At 41.1% G+C, this 25,680-nt stretch overlaps 1 protein-coding gene across 2 annotated transcripts in view; it reads right to left on the minus strand.

The window, feature by feature from the left end:
* Positions 1-2,757: 2,757 nt before the first annotated feature.
* The window catches only part of adgra1a (adhesion G protein-coupled receptor A1a), a 29,041-nt gene continuing 6,118 nt past the window's right edge, over positions 2,758-25,680 (minus strand). Inside the window, exons 3-7 of one of the 2 annotated variants that reach the window (XM_038736679.1) lie at positions 24,079-24,206; positions 22,994-23,117; positions 8,875-9,026; positions 7,976-8,071; positions 2,758-7,892 (exon numbers count right to left, since the gene is read on the minus strand). In XM_038736679.1, the coding sequence (XP_038592607.1) occupies positions 6,419-7,892; positions 7,976-8,071; positions 8,875-9,026; positions 22,994-23,117; positions 24,079-24,206 (1,974 nt within the window). In that variant the 3' untranslated portion in view covers positions 2,758-6,418. Of the gene's footprint in view, positions 7,893-7,975; positions 8,072-8,201; positions 8,509-8,874; positions 9,027-22,993; positions 23,118-24,078; positions 24,207-25,680 lie in introns of those variants that run through there. The other variant, XM_038736680.1, reaches the window with a different exon arrangement.

The raw sequence follows: 25,680 nt of genomic DNA on the forward strand, positions 1-25,680 counted from the left end.
TAGTCCGGGTGGATGTGATGTTCCCTGGCCTCACCTGTTAACTCCTGTCAGTCAAGAAGTTGGTGATCCACTGACAGGTGGAGGCTGGCACAGTGAGCTGGGTCAGTTTGGTGATGAGGATGTCCGGGATGATGGTGCTGAATGCCGAGCTGAAGTCCACGAACAGGATCCTTGCATATGTCCCTGGAGAGTCGAGGTGTTGCAGGATGTGATGCAGTCCCAAGTTGACAGCATCATCCACTGACCTGATAGCCCTGTAGGCAAACTGCAGGGGGTCCAGCAGGGGGCCTGTAATGTCCTTCAGGTGGGCCAACACCAGTCTTTCAAAGGACTTCATGACTACAGATGTCAGGGCGACGGGCCTGTAGACATTTAGTCCAGAGAGGGTTTTTTGGGGACCGGGATGATTGTGGAGCGTTTGAAGCAGGCGGGAACACAGCTCCAGTGATTTGTAGAAGATCTGTGTGAAGATGGGGGCCAGCTGGTCTGCACAGATTTTCAGACAGGATGGAGACACACCGTCGTGGGCCAGGAGCCTTCCTGATCTTCTGCCTTTGGAAGAGGTGGTGCACATCCTCTTCACAGATCTTGAGTGCAGGTGATGGGTCAGAGAGAGGGGGTGGCAGTGTGTCAGAGGGGGAAGATGACTGTTTGAAGATGGTGTTGGAGCGGGGGAGAGGTGTGACTGTGGGCTTTTCAAATCTACAATAAAAGTCATTCAGCTCGTCTGCCAGTTGTTGAGTACCAGCAGTTTGGGGGATGGTCTTCTGTAGTTGGTGAGTGTCCGCAGGCCTCTCAACACAGACGCAGGATCGTTGGCTGCAAAGCTGTTATTTAGCTTTTCAGCGTAGCATCGCTTTGCTGCTTTAACCTCCTTAGACAGTGTGTTCCTGGCCTGGTTATACAGGACTCTGTCCCCACTTCTGAAGGCCTCCTCCTTGGTCTGACGAAGCTGCCTGAATTTCGCTGTGAACCAGAGTTTTTGGTTGTTGTATGTGCGGAAGGTTTTAGTCTGCAGCCTCAAAAACACTCCAGTCAGTGCAGTCAAAGCAGGACTGTAACTCCAGCTTTGACTCGTTGATCCATCTTTTCACACTCTTTACAACAGATTTAGCAGATTTCAGTTTTTGCCTGTATGTTGGGATAAGATGAACCAGACAGTGATCACAGAATCCTAAGGCTGCACGGGGAACAGAGCGATAGGCGTCCTTTAATGTAGTGTAGCAGTGGTCCAGTGTGTTAGTGTCCCTGGTGGGACACTGAATATGCTGTCTGTACTTTGGGAGTTCGTGGCTGAGATTTGCTCTTTTGAAGTCCCCAAGAACAATGAGCAGGGAGTCTGGATGTTTTTTCTCCACGTTAGTTATCTGGTCGGCCAGGTGTAGTAACGCCTCACTAACACAGGCCTGAGGTGGAATGTAAACAGCGACCCGGACAAACGAGGAAAACTCCTGCGGTGAATAAAAAGGTTTACAGTTTATAAATAATGTCTCTAAGTGAGGGCTGCATGATTTGTCCAACACTGTGACATCTGTGCACCAACCTTTGTTTATATAGTCCGCCTCCCCTAGTTTTTCCCGTGAGCTCCCTTTCGCGATCCGCACGGATGAGATTAAATCCCGGTAAGTGAAGTGCGCTGTCCGGGATTTGCTCGGTGAGCCAGGACTCGGTGAAACAGAGGGCAGCAGATCTGCAGAAGTCCGAGTTAGTTCTGTTGAGGAGCAGCAGTTCGTCCATTTTGGTGACTAGAGAGCGGACATTTGCCAGGTGAATTGAAGGGAGGGCAGTGCGAAAACCCCGCTGTCTCAGTTTAACCACTGCTCGTTTTCCCCTGCGACGTTTCCGGAGGATCGCAAACAGAGCTGCCACTCCAACTAATAACTCCGGGAAAGTTCTGGGTTCGTTAAGGAGCGGTGGAATAATATGAGCAGTTGAAAGTCCAATATTTAAGAGCTCTTCTCTGGTAAATGTTACCAGAGAGGGACGTTAGAAACGTTAATAAACAAAAACACAAAAAGCACTACGGAGCGTAATCCAGAGGCTGCCGTCTGCGGCGCCATCTTGTCAAGGAAGTAAGGAATGTGACAAAAAGTATATTGGATTAGCGGTTATCAGAATCACATACCACACCTCTAAAGTGTGCTAATCTGATAAGCCAGCTGCTGTAGTGTTGGGATGTAGTGCAAACCTATACTAAATATACTTTTCACTTTACATTCAGTAATTCACTGCCTTAATCAGTGTAAAATGATTTGACCAACTTTTAATACAGATGGATAATTGCACAAGCAATTATTTTTGTGCAATCATCAGACCACATGTTTACATGTTTATTTAGTTGGAGAGGATACAGAACAGCAATACAAAAAGATGCCCTGTACAAGTGTTGCCAGTGCACCGCTACCCTGTCATGACAGTTTTAACAGAGAGCAAACTTTCTTTCTCGTTGATCATTGAGGCAGAAGCTACAATCAGATGGAGGTGAGCAACCTAAAAACCTAGCAGAATTTAATGCCAGGGTGAAGATGGGCAAGGGTTCAACGAAGCTAATGTGGAAGGAGATAGCTGCCAAGCTGTTTGACCACATTAAACTGAGTTTAGAGCCTGATAGAGTAGTCCAAAAATGGGCAACCCTAGAGGAAGCGTACAAAAAGGTAAAAGACAATAACCTTAATACAGGCATGTGGGCAATGTAATGGGAGGTATTCCCATCAGTACAGAGAGAGAAAAATGACTCATGCAGTGTATCACCTTAAATCTTTATTTCTAGTGCGGACAACACACAGTGATTATATTGGTACTCTCTTTGTCTTACAAGGTGTCACTTTATTTCTTTACACTGTTGAGAAAATCTACAATAGAAGTGGGAAATAAAAAATGGCACATTAAAAATGGTTTTACGTTTGGACAGCATCCTTGTGTCATTTCAACAGGTTTGACCAGTGATTCCTGCCCCCGCCCTGGAAAGACACTTACTGCTGTCACAACACTGGGACACAAAGACACACCACATGTACAGAGTCATCAACGTCAGGCTGAGGGTTGGTGTCGTTTGATGATCACACCTACGCCCACATCAAACTGGAATATGCTGACCTATAAGTGAACATCTGTGTTTAACCTACAATATAACATAGTGATAGGACTCATCCTTCTTTAATGTAACACTAGTTCCAGTATGAAGGCCTGATTATGGCCTAAAAGTAGAATAAAATGTAAGGATGAGTTTATCTGAGTGATAAAAAAATACTTATGCACTTTCACTTGTTCCAAATGTGCTGCTAAATACCACGAACCTGAGAGGTGTTTCATAAAGAAGGCTCAGAAAAGCAGGGCTTACTTTAAAAAAACTAGTTTGAGTGATCCTAGCAAGTTGAATCCGGATTATGCTTGAAAAATACTTCTCTCACTTGTTGAACTGCTACTCTATGGCATTATATTTGTGTCTTGTTTCAGAATGCATGATGGGTTCTGAGCACAGAAAAATATTTTTGTTTGGTGAATTATATTTGCAAGTGGGGAAGGGTTTGAAAGTAGGGAACTTGGCAAATGAGTTACATTGAGCAAGAGAGGTTATTATTATGCATTTATGTGGATAATAGCACAGAATTTAATCCAAATTAAATAATTGTTCACATGGTTTTCCTTTCTGCACAAAATATAATTCTGTACATGTGAAACATATTTTTCTGTGCTAAATACACCCCACTATGTGGCCTCAAAATTGGGACATTCTATACATATCACAGTCTTCATGCCAAATTCAAGCCAACTTGAATCATCGTTAATTGAGGCCATTAGATGGGTTAAAAAGCTAAATTGACCTTAAATTAAGATAATTTTATTAAACTTTTATTGCCAAGGCCAGCTTTATTTCCGAGAGTTAGATGAGATGATTATTATCACTCTCATGTCTGTGCCTTAAGTATGGAGGTGGAGCTAGGAGAAGATTAGCTTAGTTTAGCATAAAGACCAAAAATTTTTTAGATTTTAGAATAAGTCACAGACTAATCCTTTATGCTAAGTTAGGCTAACCACCTTATGGTGGCTAAGCTCTTTACTTAACCCACATATACAAGGTTGATATATATCTTTTCATGTCACTCTCAATCAGAAAATAAAAAAATTATTATAATAGTATTTCTAGAGAAGACTATGCTACTCTGGAGGGCTAGTTTCCATGGTAACTTAAGTCAGACTTATATAAACCTGCTTCCTGAAACAGCCTGATTTATATTAAAGGAAACATGGCTTAACTGTTAATGTTGCGTTATGAAACACCTGTCTGGAGAAAACATATGGAAGTTTCTGGAACAACTCGAAAGGTTGCTGATGATCTTCTAAAACCTGAGTTCAAGTTTGTATGATGCTACAAACTTTATGATCTCTCAAAACTCACTGAGAATGAGTTGTGTGTAGTTTCTCACAGTGAAAGCTGGCACATAATTTTGGCACTATACAAAGATTGTGCTTTGTAGCACATTGCACTTTTTTAAAATTATTTTCTCACTAAGTGAGTGTTATAGTAAATTCTAGTGCAATATTTGACAGACAACAGTCTGTTTGACTCTATATGGCAGCATACACAAAGTCCATAGAAAATCTTCATAGTCTTCATAAATTATCAAATTCTGCAAGGGTTGATCCATAATAAATATATTTATAGCACATAAAACACCACATCTGTATGTACTTACTCATGCACTGTTGCACACATAAAAAACACACATGCTCACACTGATTCAGAAGTGTTTTCATGTAACCACTCATATCTAAAATCATATTGTGTCTAGCGATGCCATTACAAATGTACTAACATTAACACATTTTGATCAGATTAATCCAGTTATTTAAAGATGTAATCAGTGATATTGTACTGCCTCTTTGAAAAACACTGTATATCAACAGGGGTTTGCAGATGTTCATGATGATGAATGCCATTGATCAATCTAATTCCTCCTCAAGTTTTCTAAACATAACCCATAAACTACTCATAATGCACTCTGCACATGAGTTTCTCCAAAACCCCAGTGAACACAGGGCCTGAAGCAAATGCAATGGCAGAAGTAGATGTTTTTACAGGTCCACTCTGTTCCTTGCAACCTCAAAATATATTTAGTCTAATCTAATGATATGTATTTCTGCTCTCGACAATGGCTGCTCATTAAATTTTGGTGCAACATGCTGTTGCCGGAGTTGCTGTATTTCTCTGTATTGAGGTCTGTTTTGGGTCGATTGCATATTGGATCTGGTTCAGACCTCCAAAATTATACCCAAGTGAATATTTGTGCAGCATTTGAAAGATGAATAGAGTTTCAGATTCTCCCAATTGCTTACTAATGAGCTTATAGGCGTTTGTGATCTATGTGATTTATTTTGATTTATTTTTATTTTTTATCTTTTTTCTGAATACGTTAAATGTCAAAGTATTGCCTGTGACTGGGAAACACTGAGTCAGCCAACAGGTGTTAAGCTTGAAATTTAAATTTATTTTATTTATACAGTGCCAGTTCATATTGATTGACATATGCTCATATAGAGTAGGTCTAGACCATACTCTTTGTAATGATGTAAATAAAAATGTTGTTTAATAATTCCAGCTCCTTGGTCAAGGGCAATGATAGGAATATGCAGTAGATATTTACAGGTCCATGTGGTTCTTAGTAACTGAGACCCTGGGACCCTGAGCAGGCACGTGCAGGGTACTCTGGAGCACACACAGTGTACTCAGCCTAACCAAACTGGGTAGGGTACAGTTTTATTATGAAAGGTATCAGGTCCATATATCAATATGTCTAATTCCCAAAGGGATCCAAGCAGACTTGCTATCAGCTCTATCCTAGACACAATCTTTGGGTTAATTCAGATCGGATCTGACCGTCCTCGTGTAAATAATGCACATCTGTTTGGGATCAGGTCCAAGGTTTTGAATCTATTAGGACCTCTAGGCAGCAGTATTCCTTTTAGATGACCTGCATGTCTTTGGTTATGTGGGAGGAATGTGGAGCAACTGACACAAACACAGGGAGAGCACTCAAACTATACACAAAAAAACCCCAACTGGAAGTTGATGGGGTCAGGATCTCAGGATCTTCTTGCTGTGACCTGTTTACTACTGAGCCACTGTGCCCTTAAAAGAGCCATCCAATACTGCAATGCAACTTTGAACTGCATGGAGAAGACTAATATTTAAACATTTATTAAGCCTTTCTTGCATTTGATTATTCCTTGGAAAAAAAACTGATTAGCAATTCACTTAAAGATAACTCTGTCATAAAGGGCTCTGAAATATCTTTGAGATACGAGGCCTCACTGAAAACTCAACCTGTGGTTTAATGGCAAAGCTGAAGGCATTAAGACCCCAACACAGAGTAGGTGTTACAGTTACAGGGATGCTGAAAGTACAAGTATAAGAAAACTATACTGTTGTTTCATTTTTCCAAGGGCCAGTCCTTATGTTTCCTATGGCATCTGAGCCGAACAGGCCATCTTCCTGCAGGCTCCTGTTTCGGCCGATGGTACCTCGCCGGCTGACAGTGCCATGCTGCCGAGGCAGAGTATTTCTTGGGAAACCTTTCTGCTCATCCTCTATGCAGAGATTATCCTTTTTTTTGTCTGTTGCCTTTGACATGCAGTTGTATGTGTCGGGATCTTGCTGATATTGCAAGCTGAAGGGATCGGGTTTCTCACAGCAGCTTGTAGTGGAAGAGTGCCCAGCTGAGCTATACATGTGCCACTGGCAGGTGTGGACCCCGTGAGAAGGCTGGAGGAGGCTATGACAGGAAGTAATGCTGTCATGCATGTTGTGTGCATGGCTGTGGCAGGAAGTCAATGAGTCTTGTACACTGTGGCAGGAGGTCTGGCGTTGCAAGCTCTGGCAGGAAGCTACCTGCTTATCCAAGTGAGGGCTGGGACAGGGAAGCTGGAGATCTGGGTGTGGGCTGTTGGAAACCAGTGGCGAGCCTTCAAGGTGTTGCACAGCATGAGGGCTGTCGAGGTGGGAGCTATGCACACTCCCATCCATACTGGTGGAAGTCATGTGAGAACGGTAGTCCTGGAGGCATGGGCGTGGGCGGTTGAAGGAGCGTGACTTTGTTCTGTTATTAAGGCAGCTCTGTAGAGGCAGAGCAGGACGAGGGATCTCATCAGAAAGTGACAGTGGACGTGGTGAGGGCAGTGGCTCAGTGAGAGGTGTGGTAACGGCCACATAGCATGGGCCCGTGTGATTGGGTGTGAGGCTCTGCTGAGGTGGGCTCATTTTGTGGTAAGAACTCTGCACAAGGTGAGGAGAGAGTAGCGGCTGCTTGCTTGAGCATGGGGAGCTCAATTGGCAGTGTGGCTGATGGAGCTCCTGCCTCTGACTTTGTCCGTCCCCATTCTCTTCCTTTGTCTTGGACTTGGAAGGGCAACAAGCCCACCAGCGGTGCCATACATCATCACGTTTGGCACAGTGCTGGATAAGAAGGAAGAGTCCTAGAGTGACACAAAAAGCCCCATACAGGCAGCTGAATATCATATCCAAGAAATGTCCCAGTGATACTGCCAACGCTCCTAAAGCCCAGGTAGCCAGGAACAGAAAAAGGGTGAAGGCTGTGGCCCGGAGCTGAGATTTAAATGAGTGCTCATTGGCCAGCACCGACACGCCTGTTGCAAATGGCAGACAGTCCCCAGCAGACCCAGAAGCTCCTCCGGCGTCGATGTGGCAGTGATGGTTTGATTCACTGGACGATAACTGCTGCTGCTCTTCACTCAGAACACGCAGCTCGTACTTCCTCTCTGGGTGGCGTTTAAGCTGGATGTAGGTGCACAAGAAGTACACAGACATGACTAAGACCAGAAGACTAATAGGGGCATAGAAACCTCCCAGGCTTGGTTCCCATGCCATCCAGCAACTGAAAAAAATACAAATATTTATTTTATTAACAATTTAACAATTCGTGAAAACATGATTTTTTCAGAGATAATAAGTACTTACTACAATGCGTCATCCCTGCTACCATAGTTATCCATACCACATGCTGCTGTAACTCCAACAATAATGAGAGGGATTCCATCGCTTACAAGATAAAATCTGCAAAAAAAGTGAAAATTATAAAGTATACTGTAAATACTGGCTTGAGGATTTGCAGGTGAAGCAGAGAAAAAAGGAAATGAATCAAACTAAACTGATCTCTACAATTTGTTGTTTTAGTCTTACATACACGCTGAAACAGTTTCTTGAAAACCACAAACTCATTTTTGCCACACTAGTGGTGTGGCTCAAGGTACAGCAATGTTGGTTAGTCTATCGGCCGGTTCCGGATGAAAATTTCTATCCCAATTTCTATTTCTATAATTTGTTGAAACTGTCGAATGGATTGCCACGACATGTGATACTGTTATCCAGTGCCAGATGATGAATCCTTGTGACTTTGTGATCCTCTTTTCATTTTCCGCCATTGACTTTTTTGTTTTTTTGTGAACTGTTCATCTTTAGGATGGATTGCCATGAAAGTTGGTTCAGGTATTCCATGCTCCCCTCATGAATTGTAACAGCGTTGGTGATCCTCCAATTTGTTCTTAAGTCTATGACCGAATACCTGAAAAGCTAATGACATTCCTATCAGCCCCAGCTGTACTGTGTTTGGTGTTAATTAGCAAAGTTAGCATGCTAACCACCAAAGATAATACATATAACATACATCCAACAGAGCCGGGTGAACAATATACCTGCTAATTCGCAGTGTGTTAACATTTTCATTCAGAGAATAATTGCCATGCTGACTTAAGTATTTAGTCCAAAGCACTGCTGTGAATTAATGAGTGTGTGTTTAATCAGGACATTGCTCAGCCCCGGTGTCCACATAAACACCTACTTACAATATTACAGTGTACCTGAGAATCGTTGGTTTGGTGCGTGTCTGGGCCGTCCCATTCTTGTCTTTTGCCCGAAGTGGGTCTTTGGACACATCTTTACAGATATTTCTAGCAGTAAATGTCAGCCACAGCATGGTAGACAAAGAAGCATAGTGGAGTACGATGCCAACCTAACACAGATAAAGATGTAAACAAAGATTAATAAAAGCAATATTGTGCTTTATCCAAATTAGCATGTGCATTTATAAGTGTAGTAATCACCATAGCACAAATTGCACTCCATCCTATTATGTTTGCATCATGCTGCTAACTGAATAGTCACACTGTTATGTTGAGTGGACTGAATACATGACACCGAGAATCATTGTGGTGCTTTGTTTTATTCAGTTCTTTTTGCACTAGTGCACTGTACTACACCCATATTGGTGGTCCCTATGGTCCATCCAGAAATGTCTCAACGGAACTGGATGAATTATAATAAATGTGTGGTACAGCCACTCCTGTTCCCCACAGGATGATTTGTATAGGGCTTTTTTGTATAATTTTGCTGTTCCTTAGATTTTTGTCTAGCACTGCCATCGGGACAAAAGTTATTTTTGGTTTATGGCCAAATACCTGCAAAACTAATATTCTCAGTCCTCAGCTTGACTTTGTGTTAATCACTAACTTCTGTTTACCACCTCCAGAAAACATTATTGTTCAAAAAATGCCAGCAAACACAAGATATTTTGACTTGTCATAGTAGGAAAAGCACAGGTGGCACTAATAACATTAATGACGGCAATCTTCTATTCAAGTGTCCAAATAAGAGTGTGACAGTGAGCCAGCATTCACAATGCCAGGACCCTGAAACTGAAGCAGTTTCATTCTGAATTCTGAATTCTGGGCATGGACATCGTTAGGCCTATTTTATGGGGGCTGAAGCTACCCTAAAATGGTCCCTAAGCCCCCCCAAAATACTAAGAAAAGTAATTATTGGATTTTGATTTTTTTTTTTATAGTGCAGGCATGTACTCAACAAGAGAAGCATGAATATTGATAAATACTAATAATACAAATATAATTTCTATTTATTGGTTGTTTCCTCTGCTTCACAATTTAAATCCCTAGAGTGGTCGGGCACTAGGACCTTGACGAAGGCTGCATTTCATCACTTCTCTGCTCAGCTGCTGAGCAACATTACTACACACCGACACACACACACACACACGGACACACACACGCACACACGCACACACCGACACACACACGCACACACACACACGCGCACACACACACACACCGACACACACACACACCGACACACACACGCACACACGCGCACACACGCGCACACACACACAAATGAATGGTGAAGGAAGATTGATTCAGCGTAGTGAATGATACAGAATGAAAATGACAGTTGTTGGTAATGACTGTTCCAGTCCTACATTGTAGTTCTGTGACTCCTGTATGGCAGCTTTGCATGATTCAAAGTAAAAAAAAATGTCTTATAATATAATATAAAGCCCACTGTCTTCTGATTGGCCAAGACCTGAAGCAGGCTGTTGTTGTCGCTGAGCGGTACAGACGGACTGAGCGTTGCAGTGCCGTTGCTGTGTGAAGCAAATGACCATATATGGAATACCGGCTCCGTCTAGCTCCGTAAGTCTAGGAGCCCTTGGTAGGAAAAAACTGTTGAAAACAGAGCGTTCAGAACAGGAGGAATTCTGAGGTTTTTGCTCACAGGGATTTCTTTTAAATACTTTAACCTCATTATTTGAAGCTTTGGCCATGTTTAACATGAACGTGTTTTGTTGGCGGGTCTAGGCATCAAGGCATACAAGCCAAACTACAGAGGAAAATCACACTCTGATTGAAAAAGTGCAGTAGCCTAACAGTAGTTAGTGTAATTTGATTTGATGATTTTGCAAGCGCTAGTTATGCATACCCTGGTGCATATGCTCCCCCTATCTTTCAATCCTTGTGACATCCCTGATTCGGGGAATAACTTACTCAAAGACTGCTAGAATTAGACCATATTTACTTTTCAAATAGGCATTATCTGCTTGGCTGCTCTGTTTTCTGTGTTGGATCAAAATCACTTGTTTGAATTGTGTGCTGTTCTTAGTAGATTTTAATCTGATTGCAGACTGTTCTTGTGGTGTCAGTTGTTCAGTAATTAGGTCAATAGTTTATATCGAATTTTATCTGAGTTTAGTTTTGACTTTGGGGACAGAAAGCAGACTGACCCCAGATGGCCTGAGAGGTCAGGACAGTTCATAGTGTAGCAGAAGATCAGAAATGTTTTTTGTCCCTAAACCATTCAGCGCTTTATAAACCAACAGTAATATTTTAGGTCAATAGTTTATATTGAATTTTATCTGAGTTTAGTTTTGACTTTGGGGACAGAAAGCAGTCCGGCCCCAGATGGCCTGAGAGGTCAGGACGGTTCATAGTGTAGCAGAAGATCAGAAATGTTTTTTGTCCCTAAACCATTCAGCGCTTTATAAACCAACAGTAATATTTTAAAATCAATTATTTGACAGACGGAAGCCAGTGTAAAGACCTCAGAACTGGAGTGATATGATCCACTCTTTTATTCTTTGTGAGGACTCGAGCAGCAGCGTTCTGAATCAGCTACAGCTGATTTTTTAGCGAGCCCTGTAAAGACACAGTTTCAGGAGTCAACTGAAGATAAATGCATGGATAACTTTTTCCAGGTCTGCTGAGACATAAGTCCTTTAATTCTTGATATATTCTTCAGGTGATAGTAGGCCGACTTTGGGTGATTCCCAAGTCTCTTAATTGCATCCAAGTTTGCCTCACCTGCGTCTTTTCCTTCCTACTCTTAGGAGAGAAGGAACAAGAAAATATGTTTTTAGAGACATGAGACGTTCTTCCCTTCAAAGAGTCACATAAAGCGTTTACCATTTCTGATGACGGCGGCAGCTGATCACAGCTGATCAAAGCTGTCAATCAGCGTTAACAGCTGGAGAGACTTTGATGGAGTTTGTGTTCGCACACATGAGCACTGTGCACAAGTCTCACTCTAGAGCAACATGTTTTCTCTCTGTAGCTTTTACCTGTTAAACACCTGCACACATGTATTCTGTATTTATACAGTGTCCTGTTCAGAAGCACAGGATAATTTTCTGTTGGCATGTTGCTTAAATTATTATTACTATTTCATCAGATGCAGTTGGTGAGATCGGCTGGATGTGCAGGCCTTTTTCAGGGTCTTAAGTGCAGTTTAGTGACTTGTTTAGTCCAACTCTTTGGTCATTTACTACGTGTTATTGTTGTCTATTTGGACTAAACACTCAGGAATGATCAGCCTCATGTGACTGAATGAAAATGACAAACGATGCAAAAAGTTTTTCTTGCTGACACTCTGCAACTCTCTCTGACTTGAATTGTCTCCATAATAAAAGTTAATGGGGGAAATAACAGAAAACAGAAACCTTTCTTAGAAATGAAGAAAGTTGTGTGTGGCGCTTGTTGTTCAGACCTACAGATACACAGATTTTAACAAGATGGTGAATCATAAAACAAATCATATAGGCCTATAAAACTTGGCAGTGATACACTTTGAGTTTAATCTGTTATACTGCCTGAAACTGCAGCGATGTCTTGATGTGTGTTGGATGTATCAGATCAGTCCGATTCAGCTGCAGCGTCCAGTTAATATAACGACTATCCAATAAGGGGGCGTGTCGTTCAATAAAAGACTTCCACGAAGGCTGCATGCACACTGTATCCTAGCTCATAGCTCCTCAGAGATCGCTCCTCACTCCTCGGAGCGGCTGTTGGAATTCAGGTCTGAGTCCATGCCTACACCATGATCACTTGTGGTTTTTAACATTCAAGTTGAGCACTGACTTTTAATAGTTCTTCCTTTGCTCCAAAAACAGTTACTTCAGTTTTATGTTAATTTAATAGAAGAAAATTGTGTGATTTGCACATTTATGGTAACATATTTTGTTGTTTTTCAGTGGCCAGTGGAAGCATGTAGATGATAAACAAAAGAGGCCCCAGAATGGAGCCTAGGGGAACTCCAAAGGTCATTTTTGTCAGCTCAGATGTGTAATTACCTTTACAAAGTTGTCCCTGTTCTTTATTTATGTAGAATTCAAACCAGATTTTATTTGGACACATGTAGGGACACATATCCTGTATCTGGTATGGAGGCACTGACTGCTACTGTCTTCTTTTTTAAATTTTGTCAATGAAAAAGGATACAAATTAATTGCACGCCCTGATAGATAGAAGTTCAGAGGCTACTGACACAGGAGGGTTGGTTAGCCTGTCAAGAGTAGCAAACAAGGGTTGTGCAATATTATTGTTTCTGCTGATGATGCCAGAACAGAAGGACCACCTTGCATTTCTCAGCTCTAGCCTAAATTATAAATAGAAAGACTGTTTAGATTATTAACCTGGATATTTGTTTTTAACCACCTGCATCCAGCTTATTGACACTCTTTTTTTTCCTATTCATACCAGCGTGACATTTCTCCATGGAGATCTTTTCTTACCAGAGACCACCATCACAGTAGTGGGTGCAGCAGCACAGCAGTGGCATCAACAACAATGGTAATTTCAGAATTGAAAGTATCTATAAGCTCACTGACTGAGACACAAGGGAAGGTGGGTGTGGAGGAGAGACTGAATAAATATTTCACTGATGTTTCTGTGATTACCTTAGGGTGACCAGACGTCCCTGTTTTCCTGGTTTGGTGGCCTGCCCCGTCTGGAGCTGCCCCTGGAAATGTCCCTGTTTTTAACTGTGTGTTAATCATGGACTGTGTAAGGTGTTAACAGACCTGAAATTAGATTTTACATGGCCAGAAAGACTGGACAGCAGAGCAGACAGGTGTCGTGCTGACAAGTGATCGTCCGCCGAAAACTGATTGCCATCTATGGGAGCGAGCGCAGTATGTTAAAGCTGTATCGCCCAATCTCTTTATGAATACAGCTGCTTTTATCGGGATCGAACTGACATAACATGCAAATAAACATCACTTTACTTACATGGTAATAGCAATGTATGTTGTTTGTGATTATTTACCATTCCTTTTAACAGAATAATCACAATTGTGGCAAAATAAGTGTTTGCAGTTTATAGTGTAATCAGGCCTGACATTTAAATGATTATAGACAATAGTAGAAGCCTGTTGTTGCGGATGAATTATGTTTTTGGTAGGCCTATGTCTAATATCCTTGTTTATATCTGGAAAACAGACTGTAGCCTATAATTAACATGATTTACTGGTGAGTTATATATAAAATTAAGATATGATCTCTTTTGCAATTATCCTTATGACTCTACATTATTTAACTTGTGTACCGACCAATCCAGTCCTTTTTACCCATTAAAATATCTTTAAATGGCCAATGCAACCCGTAACGTGCAGAATTCCACTTGCCAGAAAGTGATTGCAGCTTCTACTTATTGACTGAAAGGTAGTTTCTGCCTCAAAATGGCTTGATTTCATTCAGAAGAGTTATGTTTGACAGATTATGAAACCGATATGGTCCCCCTTTTTTATTTCATAAATAATAACATTATATTTTTAATAACATACTGACCACCAAACCAAAAATGTCCCCGGTTTTCATTTCAGAAATCACTCTCAAAGAAAAAACAGGAATGATCAGAGAAAGCAGCATCAATCACCACAACCATGGAAATGTTCAGACCGTTGGAGATGATTAAGTTCACAGTGTGCTACTTGTTGTGTGTGGGCTCCGTCACATGCTGAGTCAGTCCATACTTATCAAGAACACAACACAGTTCTTTATTCCCTCTGTCCAGGTCCTGTGAACATCACCGACAATAACTACTCAGTCAAAGTCAAAACAGATTTTAGACAGCAGTTTGCCAAATATCGGTGGCCTGTAGAGTGTGTTTTCAGCCAGCTAGTTTCTAGTCTGTTAGCATTCAGTCAGCTAACCTTGAGTATGCTAGCGGTGTACCCCAGTTTGTTAATATCCGGTTTGATATATTTCAGTCAGCTAGCTTCCAATTTGTGAACTTTCACACAGCTAGTATCCATCTACCACCTCAGCCAGCTAACCCTAAGCATGCCACCAGCATGCTAGTTAGGAACCCCTACCTGCTAGCCACCAGCCTGACTCCCAGCCTGCTAGCAACCCACCGCTACTCCAGTTGGCTAGCTTGGATCCCGCCATTTTCCTGCCTGATCCTGCCTGATCCTGCCGTGGAGTAATCTTTTACAGGGCTCTCAAGCCTCGCATTCACCGTGAGACACGCATTTCAGCCAGTTCACACGCTCACAAGCCACACCTTGTATTTCTCATGCTGTGAAGTAAGTTAAGAGATAACGCCTCGAATTTGTCCCACTATATTCAATTAATGGACGATGATTTTTGTGCCGAGTTCATAGCTTGTCCTGTCGCCTACTAAATGCCAGAGGCATTTAGCTGATAAGAAATTTAAATGTATAGTTTCCGGGTAAATTCTGTGATCCCGCTACAAGCACGTTCGTTACTAGGCAACATGAATGTGCGTGCACACAAGGAGTGGAAGTTGGAAGCGCAAGACCCGATGAATGCAGTAACTAGTTTTCTTTTAGCATATTGATTTTACGATTCCTGGACAAAATCACTTGCTTGTGATCAAAGATAGTGAAAGCAGCTGATGTTGGGAAGTACAGCCAATTTCATGCTAAATTAATATTAGTGCAGTCAAAAACTTTCCAACCTCTTTGCAACCAGAAGCGTTGGCTTTTTTAGCCAGTGTTGAGCAAAGTAACTTGGACCTATTCAGATCCTTTAAAATACCCTGCAAATACTGCATTGAAAAGTTAAGTAAAAGTATGTAAGAAGGCTATAAGCAGGAAAATGTAGAAGTAGCCAATTAAAAATAAAAGTAGCCTACTCAAAGCAGATTATTTTTATTATGTATTAATCAGCTGATTATTTTCTCCATTAATTGATTGTAAGAAATTCTGAAAATAGTGAGAAATGTTGTCACAGTTACCCAGGGCCCTAAGTGAGACCTTCACAATGCTTGTTTTGTCAGTCCAAACCTTAAAATGATTGAAAATACATTAAAATAATCAAAAGTAAAAGCAGCAAATCCTCACGTTTGTGAAGCTGGAACCATGAAATGTTTTACATGAAAATTTACTAATACCAAAACAGTTGCCAATTAAATTTCTGTAAATTAGCCTAACTGATGTAGTTCTACTAGCTGGACTTCTATAAACTGTTAAGTAATTTAATTTATATCAACACATCGTATTTTTTAAACTTCACACATTTTGTGTGTAAAAAGCTTATTTTTAAATGTAAATAGTAACTAAAGCTGTCAGATAAAGTAAAAAGTACAATATTTCCCTTTGAGATGTGGTGGAGTGGAAGTAGAAAGAGAAGTCATGAGAAGAAAATACTCAACTAAAGTTCAGGGGCCGACAGGCCGCAGCTGTAAATATTTGAGTGGCTCCTCCTCTAACACGCTTTATCTCACTCCAAACTTTTGATATAACTTGGGAGGCCTGCTTTTAATAAAAAAAATGTCTGATATTTTCACTAAATTTTCTCTGAATTTAGATTGATGTTAAAAGAAAACTGCCATGTTTCCACTGAATCATTTCACTGAAGTACAGGGGTTGAAGGGGCACTCGGCATGGATGATAATGCAAGCCTGCCAGTTGCAGGCAGTTGCATCACAAACCTCAGGGCGCTGGACTTGCCTGTTACACGTCCTCCCATGTCCCAGGAAAATTATTTACTCTTAGGCTTTGCACCAAGAAAGTTGCAGGGAGGACCACCACTTTTACATTATTTAGCTTGGTAGTCTTGTTCGTGCTAATTAGCCATGTCTTAGTATGCTCTTGTCCACTTTTTTGAGTCCACGGTATATTAGTTCACGGTCACTTCTAACCGGTGATCTCCAGGGGGGCGGTGTTATGTTGCAGCATGCCAGTGAGATGCCAGCATGGAAGAAATAGGCTTATTAGATTTAAGAGAAACCACCAGAAACATCTGTAAATACACTGTACAATGTTTACCACAGAATTACTGTGCAACTGTGGCGCTGCGTATTCAGTCCATATTGACTAGCAGCTATGTACAGCGTGCTAACCTCAACAACCCAGCTGTACTCGTTAATGTTAACATAGCTATCCTTATTAGGTAGGCTCCTTCCATACTTGCTTATAACTTATTTGAATGTGGGTCTCCGACATTGACAACGTTGTGTTATGAAAATAGATAGACTAACTTCTCAGAGTTAACTTGAATGCTTTAGTTATTTTATATTTATACAGCTCTGTTTGAATGTGTTTGTGAGAGAAAGAGAGAGCGAGCAAGCGATAGTGCTGAGCAAATCTATGCGCTGCACACAGCTCCGCGCTGAATAGGGATTTACTCATATTAAATAGTATGTGGCGGTCATCGTTGATATTGTGGTGTGTTGCCACAAATAAATCAATGAATGGGAAACACTACAATGTGGTGCAGATTCTAGAGACTATTTTAATGTCATCTTAGTTCTGACAGGGAGTTAGTTAAAATTGGTTTAATATTGGCGCATGAATAACCAATCGCTGATCATCCCTTCAATCGTCGATAGCCGATCCAATCGGCACAAGCCTAGTTTCCGGAACTGCAATTTTCTTGGAAGTCATCCGTGGAGAAGGGGGCATCTTGCTGCTAATTAATGTAGTGTCAAATCTTAACAAAAGTTATCTCAGGGCATTTTTGACCACCCTGTAAGCCAGTGTTCCTCATATTGTTTTAAAAAATTACTGAACTGCATCAGCTTATCTTTCATCAGTGTCTTCTGCATTCGGGTCCTACCCCTGTATTGCTGTTACCCTGTTTGCACCAGCCATGACACAGGGAGGCAAATGATTTTGTGCTGCAGTGAAGCCGCTGCACTATCTAGCGTGATGCGATAACGCCCTAGAAAGGCGAGAGGGATACTTAAAGAAGGCACAGCAGAAATACAGGGAGGACATAGCTTCAGACAGGAAGAAAATAGTCAATAACATTGGTAAGAGGGCAGACCTAGTGGAGTGAGACTTGCTACAGGATCAAGTCCAGGAAAGAAGCCTTAACCACACCTCCAGATAGCACTCTTTTACCAAACAGAGCTGTTAATCCAGAGCCAAGCACATCTAGGTCAGGATGAGAGTTAGTGCTAGCGTATTAAATGGATTATGTGTAAAAGGAGTGATGGCCACTTAATCAGATAACATTTTACTGTAGCCACTTATTTTTATGTAAATAATATTAAAGGGGTGTACAGTACTGTATGAGTTTTAGGCAGGTGTGGAAAAATGCTGTAAGAATGCTTTCAAAAATAGACATGTTAATAGATTATATTTATCAATTAACAAAATGCAAAGGGAATGACAAAATGTAAATGCTCCGTACTTGTCAAGGTCCACTTAAAGCACTTTTACACTACATCTGTATTCACCATTCACCCACACTGGCAGAACAGCCGCCAGGGGCAATTTGGGGTTCACTATCTTGCCATTCTTTTAGGTTCACTTGCACAAAGTCAGGGATTTTGTAGGCACATCGTCTCGTGTATGATTAAACAATTACACCAAACAGGCGCCAATGATTACCAATTCCTTTCACTTCAACTCCTACACTAAGGACAGCATTTCTTACTTCTAGGCTGGATTAATAAAAATAAATAATTATTCTCAGGCTGCTCGAATAAGTCCGCTAATATTCTACAGTTGATCCAGAATGCTGCTGCATGTGTACTGACAAGAACCAGGAAAAGAGATGCCAACATGCCACCTCTATAAAGAACATCGAGAGGTTGGAGACGTCTTCCCTTCCAACATCACTAAAGATGGCCCAGTAAACTGTTATTGATTAGCAAGTTGTCCTGTTGTTGGCCCAACAGATATCAAGTCATCTGATAGGCTGAATATGCAACTTCCCTAGTAACAGCCAAGAGACATTATTGAACATTTACAAATTCAAACAAAAGAATTCGCAGTTTGAATCAATTTCTTTTTATTGTGAATTAGAAAATGGTCAGGTGAGCAAGTTGAGTTTCACTACTACAGACCATGCACCAGCTCACAGCGTCACTGCAACCTCTCGACGCAGTTCATCTCTGGATACGCCTCCTCGCGACCTCAGGACTTCCCCTCTCAGAAAAACGGCCATATAGGTCAATTATGCAGCAACTTACTACGATCCATATTTAAATTTTTTGTTATTTTTTTGCCATGACCTCTAGTGGCCATATGATGGCAGCAGAGGAAGAAGTCAGGTGAGATAGTATAAAGTAGGGCTACACGATTTGGAGAAAAAGTTATATTGTGAAAATTGTGGACAATATTGCAATTGCGATATAATGGAACAAATGGTGCTATGAGTCTACTTGTTTGATTAACAAGGACAATGCATAAAATACTGAAAATAGAGATTTTGAAATGTCCAAAAATACTGATTTTGCCACATTGTCAACAGCTTTTTAAAACATGCATCACAGAAGACTCTACTGTTACTGGTGCTCTGCAGCTTGTGGCATGTGAGACTTTGAACCAGGTTACAGATACACCAACACAAACCGCAGCACACTTTATGTGCACAAGATTACCGAACAATATTTATAACAATATCTTTAGTTAAACAGATGTAAAACAGAACGAGGAGCTTGTTACTCTCGGGAGGAGGTGGCTAAAGTGAGCACATTTTGGCACAATGTCCCACCCCATCAAGGCTGTGATTGGTCAGTTAAAAAAAGTGACACTGACAAGCACATCGGCTCTGTGAAAAGTTGAACATGTTGAACAAAAGGCAACAAGCTAACGTTAAATGGCTAGTTAGCTAAACCCAAATCTTCTCCCTGTGAGAGCCCGGTGTGGTGGTGGATAATGAGAAGACAGCAGTGCACAGAGAGATGAGAGGGTCACACACAGAGCACACTTTTTTTGTTTATTTAAATCGCACCCTTTTGCAGTTATGTAATCGCACAGGATGACATCACCATTGCAATTGCGATTAAATTAATTGTGCAGCCCTAGCAAGCAAACTAGTGTTGTCATAGTGTTGTCATTGTCATGTGACTTACAAAACGTCCTTAAAGCTTGATACTTGCCAACGCTCATACATGTCGTTTTAGGGAACGGTCATATAGACGGGTTACTTGTATACAAATAATACTGGATGCACGCGCAGTCAGGGGGCAAAAGTGCTTTTGTAGCTGGTCAGAAGACTGTAGTCAACCACTGCAATCAACATAGATTTCGCAATTGTTTGTCAATTCTTGCTGACTCAATAATAAACTGCCATTTCAGAGTTTGCATATTAATAAAACATGTGCGACTGCGTGGCAGGTCAACGGCACCGGACCTTATGTTGTTCAAGTCAGCTGTTAGCCAAAAAACTTCTCTTATAAATGCATGTGCAAAACAGTAACGTTAGTTCAAAAGTCAGGAGACTTTTATTTGTTTTATTTCAGCCAGTGGCGTTAAGATGTTATGTTTTGTAAAAGTCATACTCCTTAATGGTGATGAATATGCTATCAGTTAAAAAGTCGGGAGAGACTTGCTTTATTTTTAATTATTTTTAAATATAGCCTATAAGGGGGAAAGCAGTTCCCTAAAACTACTGTATCTCTGAACTCTCACACATGTAGGCTATTCTATGTTATCTGTTTTTGATAACTAATGCAATAACTAATGTAACATTGTTTCACTTCCATTCACTGAGCCTCCCCTGAAACTGTTTGGAGCCCCCCTAAGGAGGCCCGCCTCACACTTTGAAAACCCCTGGCCTATACTGTACAGCATCATCTGGTCTGAGAGGCTGCGGTGTTTTCAGTTTGGCTGGTTGTTGATCCAGGAAAGTGGATTCATTTCTAAAATGAGCTGCTGAACAGATTTTCTGTTACTTTTTTCCAACAACACACATGTCGTTTGGGGACAATTGACAATCAACCTATTTTGTTGTTTAGGTATGAGGACGTGTTGTGTCTACACACAAATATGGTTAGAACTTACGGTTAGTATGCTAGTTACGTGGAATTCTTGGAGGAATTAGAAAATCTCATATCGCCTGAAGACAGCCCCCACTTGTACTCCTCTGTGTCTTCCAGACCGAGAATAAGAACATCTGACTTATTACCCTGGCGACCTGTCCAGGGTGTACCCCGCCTTTCGCCCAATGTCAGCTGGGATAGGCTCCAGCCCCCCCGCGACCCTGTACGCAGGATAAGCTGTTGATGATAAATGGATGGATGGATGGATGGATGGATGGATGGATGGATGACTTATTACCTTTTACTATCATCTATCGAATCTCACCCACCATCTAGAACTCTGTGGTGTGGCTGTCTTAGACTGCAAAGAACCTGGGTGTGACACTGAACGACCAAATGTCCTTTGCTGCCAACTTAGCTGCAACAACCCAGCTCCTGCAGATTCATCCTCCACAACATCAGGACAATATGTCCATTCCTCTGCCAGGAGGAGCAGGTTCTGGTCCAGGCAATTGTCATCGTGCGCCTAGACTACTGGAACTTGCTCCTGGCTGGTATGCCTGCATGTGCCATCCGACGTCAGCAGCTGATCCAGCAGCCTGACTGGTGTTCAACCTACCCAAGTTCTCTCACACTACACTGTTTCTCCGCACCCTGTACTGGCTACCGGTGGTTGCTCAGATCAGATTCAAGACACGTGTACTTTCCTACCATGCTGCGAATGGCTCAGGCCCATCCTACATCCAGGACAGGGTCAAACCATACGCCCCGGCCTGTCCACTACATTCTACTACTGCCAATCACCTTGGTACTTCCTCACCATGAGGGAGCCCAGCTCCAAATGGACATCAGGACAGCAGAAACTCTACACATCTTCATATTCAGACTGCACCTTTGCCCATGAATAATAGAAAAATCTCTTGATTGTTAATGTAGCACTTGAAGCAGTTCAGCATATTTGATAAAATTGTACTTGCATGATTCTCTCACATGGTTCAATGTACTTATTGAAAGTTGTCTGGATAAAAGCATCAGCTAAATAAATAAAAAATAAAAAAGGCCATCTCTCATTTTATTATTTACATTTGCGCTCGTCATACTGTAGTATGCCAATATTTCTTCTGTGAAAAAGGCTTGTTTAGTTAAGCTATGTTTGCCACCTGTATGACATTTTAATAAGCAGAGCTGCAGCCAGCAGCAATTACAACTAATTGGTCTGCTCAGTTAAGAGTGTGCTGTAGTGTTCTTGCCTGTTCGTGTCTTCTCTTTGTTGTTCAAAGGGTTTGTGCATGCAACATTTTGCACGTTTTACTAAGTGTAAGTAATTGGCATTTTGATATAACTATTAGTTGGTTAATGTAGTTCAAATGTACCCACTGATTAGTTGTGTGTCATGTTAGTTTGGTAGATTGTGTAGTTAAACTCTAAATGTGCAGTTCATTAATATAGCATTAGATTGTATTTGTACAATCTTTACCTTTAAACTCAATGCAATTTATAATTAAGCAGGTCTTAATCTGTTTGAACTAGCGGTGACAGTTCATTCTTGTACATTAATTATTACACGTGCCTCATGCCTGCTTGTTAAAGATGCAGCAAGAAAGTTTATAGCACATACATACTGATAATTTGTACGCCCTTTTTAATTCCTTTGAATCCCATATGTAACATATTTTATGACATTCGGAATGAAGAATGGACAGTCATCTAATTGCCATTCTGCAACTGAGCTGTACAAAAAGGTCCAACTTCACAGAGCATAGCAACAACAACAAAAAACAGGTCACTAAAAAGTCTAATGAGGGTGAATACCTTTTTAATAGGCACTGTTCTGTATGTTTGAGCCCTGCACAATTACTCAAGATTTTTATTTTTATTTTTTTTACACATGGGCAGCCTGAAACGAAAAACGAAAGAAAATAATATATAGCAAGCCTTGACAGTTTTAGCTTGTGGAGTAAGCGAATGGTATAGCCATTTAACTTCACACTCAGTGAACATTCACTTCCCATGGACACTGATGCCTCTCTTTCTAAGTGAAGCGTATAGCTGCCAGTGACCTAAAAGCAACAACTGAAGAAGCTTTCAATTCTCTCAGGACCATCATACTGTGCAGAACATATTTTAAACATGCTGGAAATAACGTGCTGAGAAAGTAGTAAAACAACAACTTACAATTTGACACACGAAAGGTAAGTTGATCTGATTGATGCCCGTGGCAAAAACTCCAAATGTCAGCCCCGTGTGAAAGAGGAAGTTGAGGAGTGTGTGCCAGCCATTCCTGCTGATGCGGATCACACTGCACACAATGAATACAGTTAAAAGTGACCTTATATGAGGTAGTTATTGTGGCAGTTGGACATATTTCAGTGAACACCTATTATTAAATACTGTGCTTTTCAATAGTCTGTTGCATTTTGACTAAAAATGTTCAGTCAAAGGAATAAAATCATAAAATGTATCAATGTCTAGGGAAGCCTCTTGGATGAGAGACGAAACGTCTTCTAATATCTTGATTGGATATCATTAAATGTAGTTACTGTTGTATTGGTGTTATGCCAAATTAACAAATTAACCTTTGCTCGATAGCACAACATTTAAATTTTTATCCATGAACAGCATAACATAAATCTATATCTAGGATATGACTTTGCACATAATATCTACATGCCCTATGTACATTGAAAGAATTATTGTTCACTGTAACCAGTGTCCCTGTCCTCACTGGCCCTGAGGTAAACCCTTCCTAATGTGACTCCACTCTAAGAGATGGGATCAAAATCCACATTCCTCGTTCTATGCTACAGTGAATTCTCGATTTCAGATGAAGCTAATATGACATTTGAGCAGTCTGAGATATCGGGTGTTCAGACCGAAAACAGTACTGCATCAAAACAAATTCAAGACAGACAGATTGGAACTTTGGAACGAAGATCAGGAGTTTGTCCCCCATTTCTTACATTGAAGTCATGTTAGGAGGGGATCACTGCAGGGCTAGTAAGAAGGAGGAATGCTTAAGACCTCAGTATGCTTCAAACAAATTGACATGTTGTCTAATCATGTCTAAAGGCTAAAGTGTTCAGAATGCCAATTCCATTATTTTAAATTGGGTTTTAGAAACTGTTAGACAATCCAAGAAGCATACTTTATTGGTCTTTATAGCAACTAATAGCAACTATCTTTTTCAAAATGCAAATGGACATGTGAGTATTGTATTAACATAGACTTGAAAACGATCCTTTTAAAAATGTTCATCTCACCTGTGGTGGACAATATAGGTCATGATGGAGACAAGCAGACAGAGCAGCATGACTGCTGTGCACGCATACACCACTGGATGCAGGTAATCCCCGGGGTATGGTGGGAAGGACAGCACTCGCTTCAAATCCTGCAGAATGACAGAAGTTTACAAATTTATCAGGATAATTGGAGCACCAAGAACAGATAATAAAAAGCAAACCACACAGAGATATGTGCCCTTGTTCAATGAAAAACAATGGAGGATTGGTCTGAAAGAAATCTGAGCAGATCACCATAACGTGGAGTCCTCAGGGTTTGATTCTTGAATCGTTATTATTCAACCTGTACACGCTCCCTCTAGGACAAATCATACATGACAACAACGTTGCTTATTATAGCTACCCGTACACCAAGTGACGGTGGTCCCTTTGACACACTTGCTCTAGCTAGTCAATAGCTGGATTGTCAATTCAATTTCCTTCAATTAAAGCTCACATTATCTGCACAAATAGAAATGTTTCAGGGGGAATTATATGGTGGAATTATTTCTTTACGAACAACAGTTTGCTCTCTTCAATCACTATGTCTGTGCAGCGTCTCCAGCAATGGTGCAGGTTGCCACATGTGGATCTGTGAACATATGATTTGGTATGCATGATAATAGTAGCAAACGGGATGACAATGCTCAGTTCATGTCAAATGGGAGTTTCTGTTTCAACTTTGCCAGTTTCCAACTTGTAAAGAGAAGTCATGTCAACATCCAAGTCATCACAATAACTGGGAGATAGGTATTTTTCTCAAAGCATCTATATATCTGATTTGGTACTTAATTTGGAAGTACCAGAAAAACAAACAAACATGGACACCTCACATCAGCCAAAGTCTATCTTTCATGGTAAGTAACACCTATGTTGTGTGCTATGTTGCACAGTATTTTTAACCATACCCTGCACAAATACAGCCCCCATTGAGGTGTCCAATGACATGACACACAAGTCACAAACATGGGAATCTTTCAATCTCTACAATCCATTCTGTGAAAGCAGCACAAGACTCAAGGAAGCGGTGCACTGTCGCTGTGCCCAGCTATTGTTATATTTTATATTGTTATTGTTATATTGTATTATTGCTTACTTGACCACGGAGCCCTGCACGTCCACAAATGACGCTAAAGGAGTACCCAGTGGGTTCAAATGTGATGCCAAGGGGTCTTGCCCAAGCATCCATGTGTGACGACTTGGGAGTGAGAACGTGTTGGATGCCAACATGCTGTTAGAAGCCAAGAGCTTTAGGAATGCTCTTAAAGAAAATAAACTTGTTTCCTATATGCACAGTGCTGCTAACAACAATGTTGCCATGAACTATCAGCACTCATAACATCCAGGCTCGCTCATGCTCGTCAGAATGACTACATGAAGCCTGCAGACATGCTGCTAGAGTTTGGAATGTGCTGCATGTTTCCAAAGCCCTGAACAATTACTCAAGCTTCTTTCAGTATGAGTGCATTAATGAAATCTCCTGACATGGTACCAGTATCTAGCAACATAGACTGAATGACTGGAAAATAGAATAAAAAAACCCTCTGCATTGTAGTGTAATGTGAATGTGCAGTAATTGATTCA

Source organism: Micropterus salmoides, unplaced genomic scaffold (assembly GCF_014851395.1).
Source record: "Micropterus salmoides isolate LMB-PRFRI ecotype aquatic unplaced genomic scaffold, ASM1485139v1 Ms_hic_scaffold_21, whole genome shotgun sequence".
Taxonomy (NCBI): domain Eukaryota; kingdom Metazoa; phylum Chordata; class Actinopteri; order Centrarchiformes; family Centrarchidae; genus Micropterus; species Micropterus salmoides.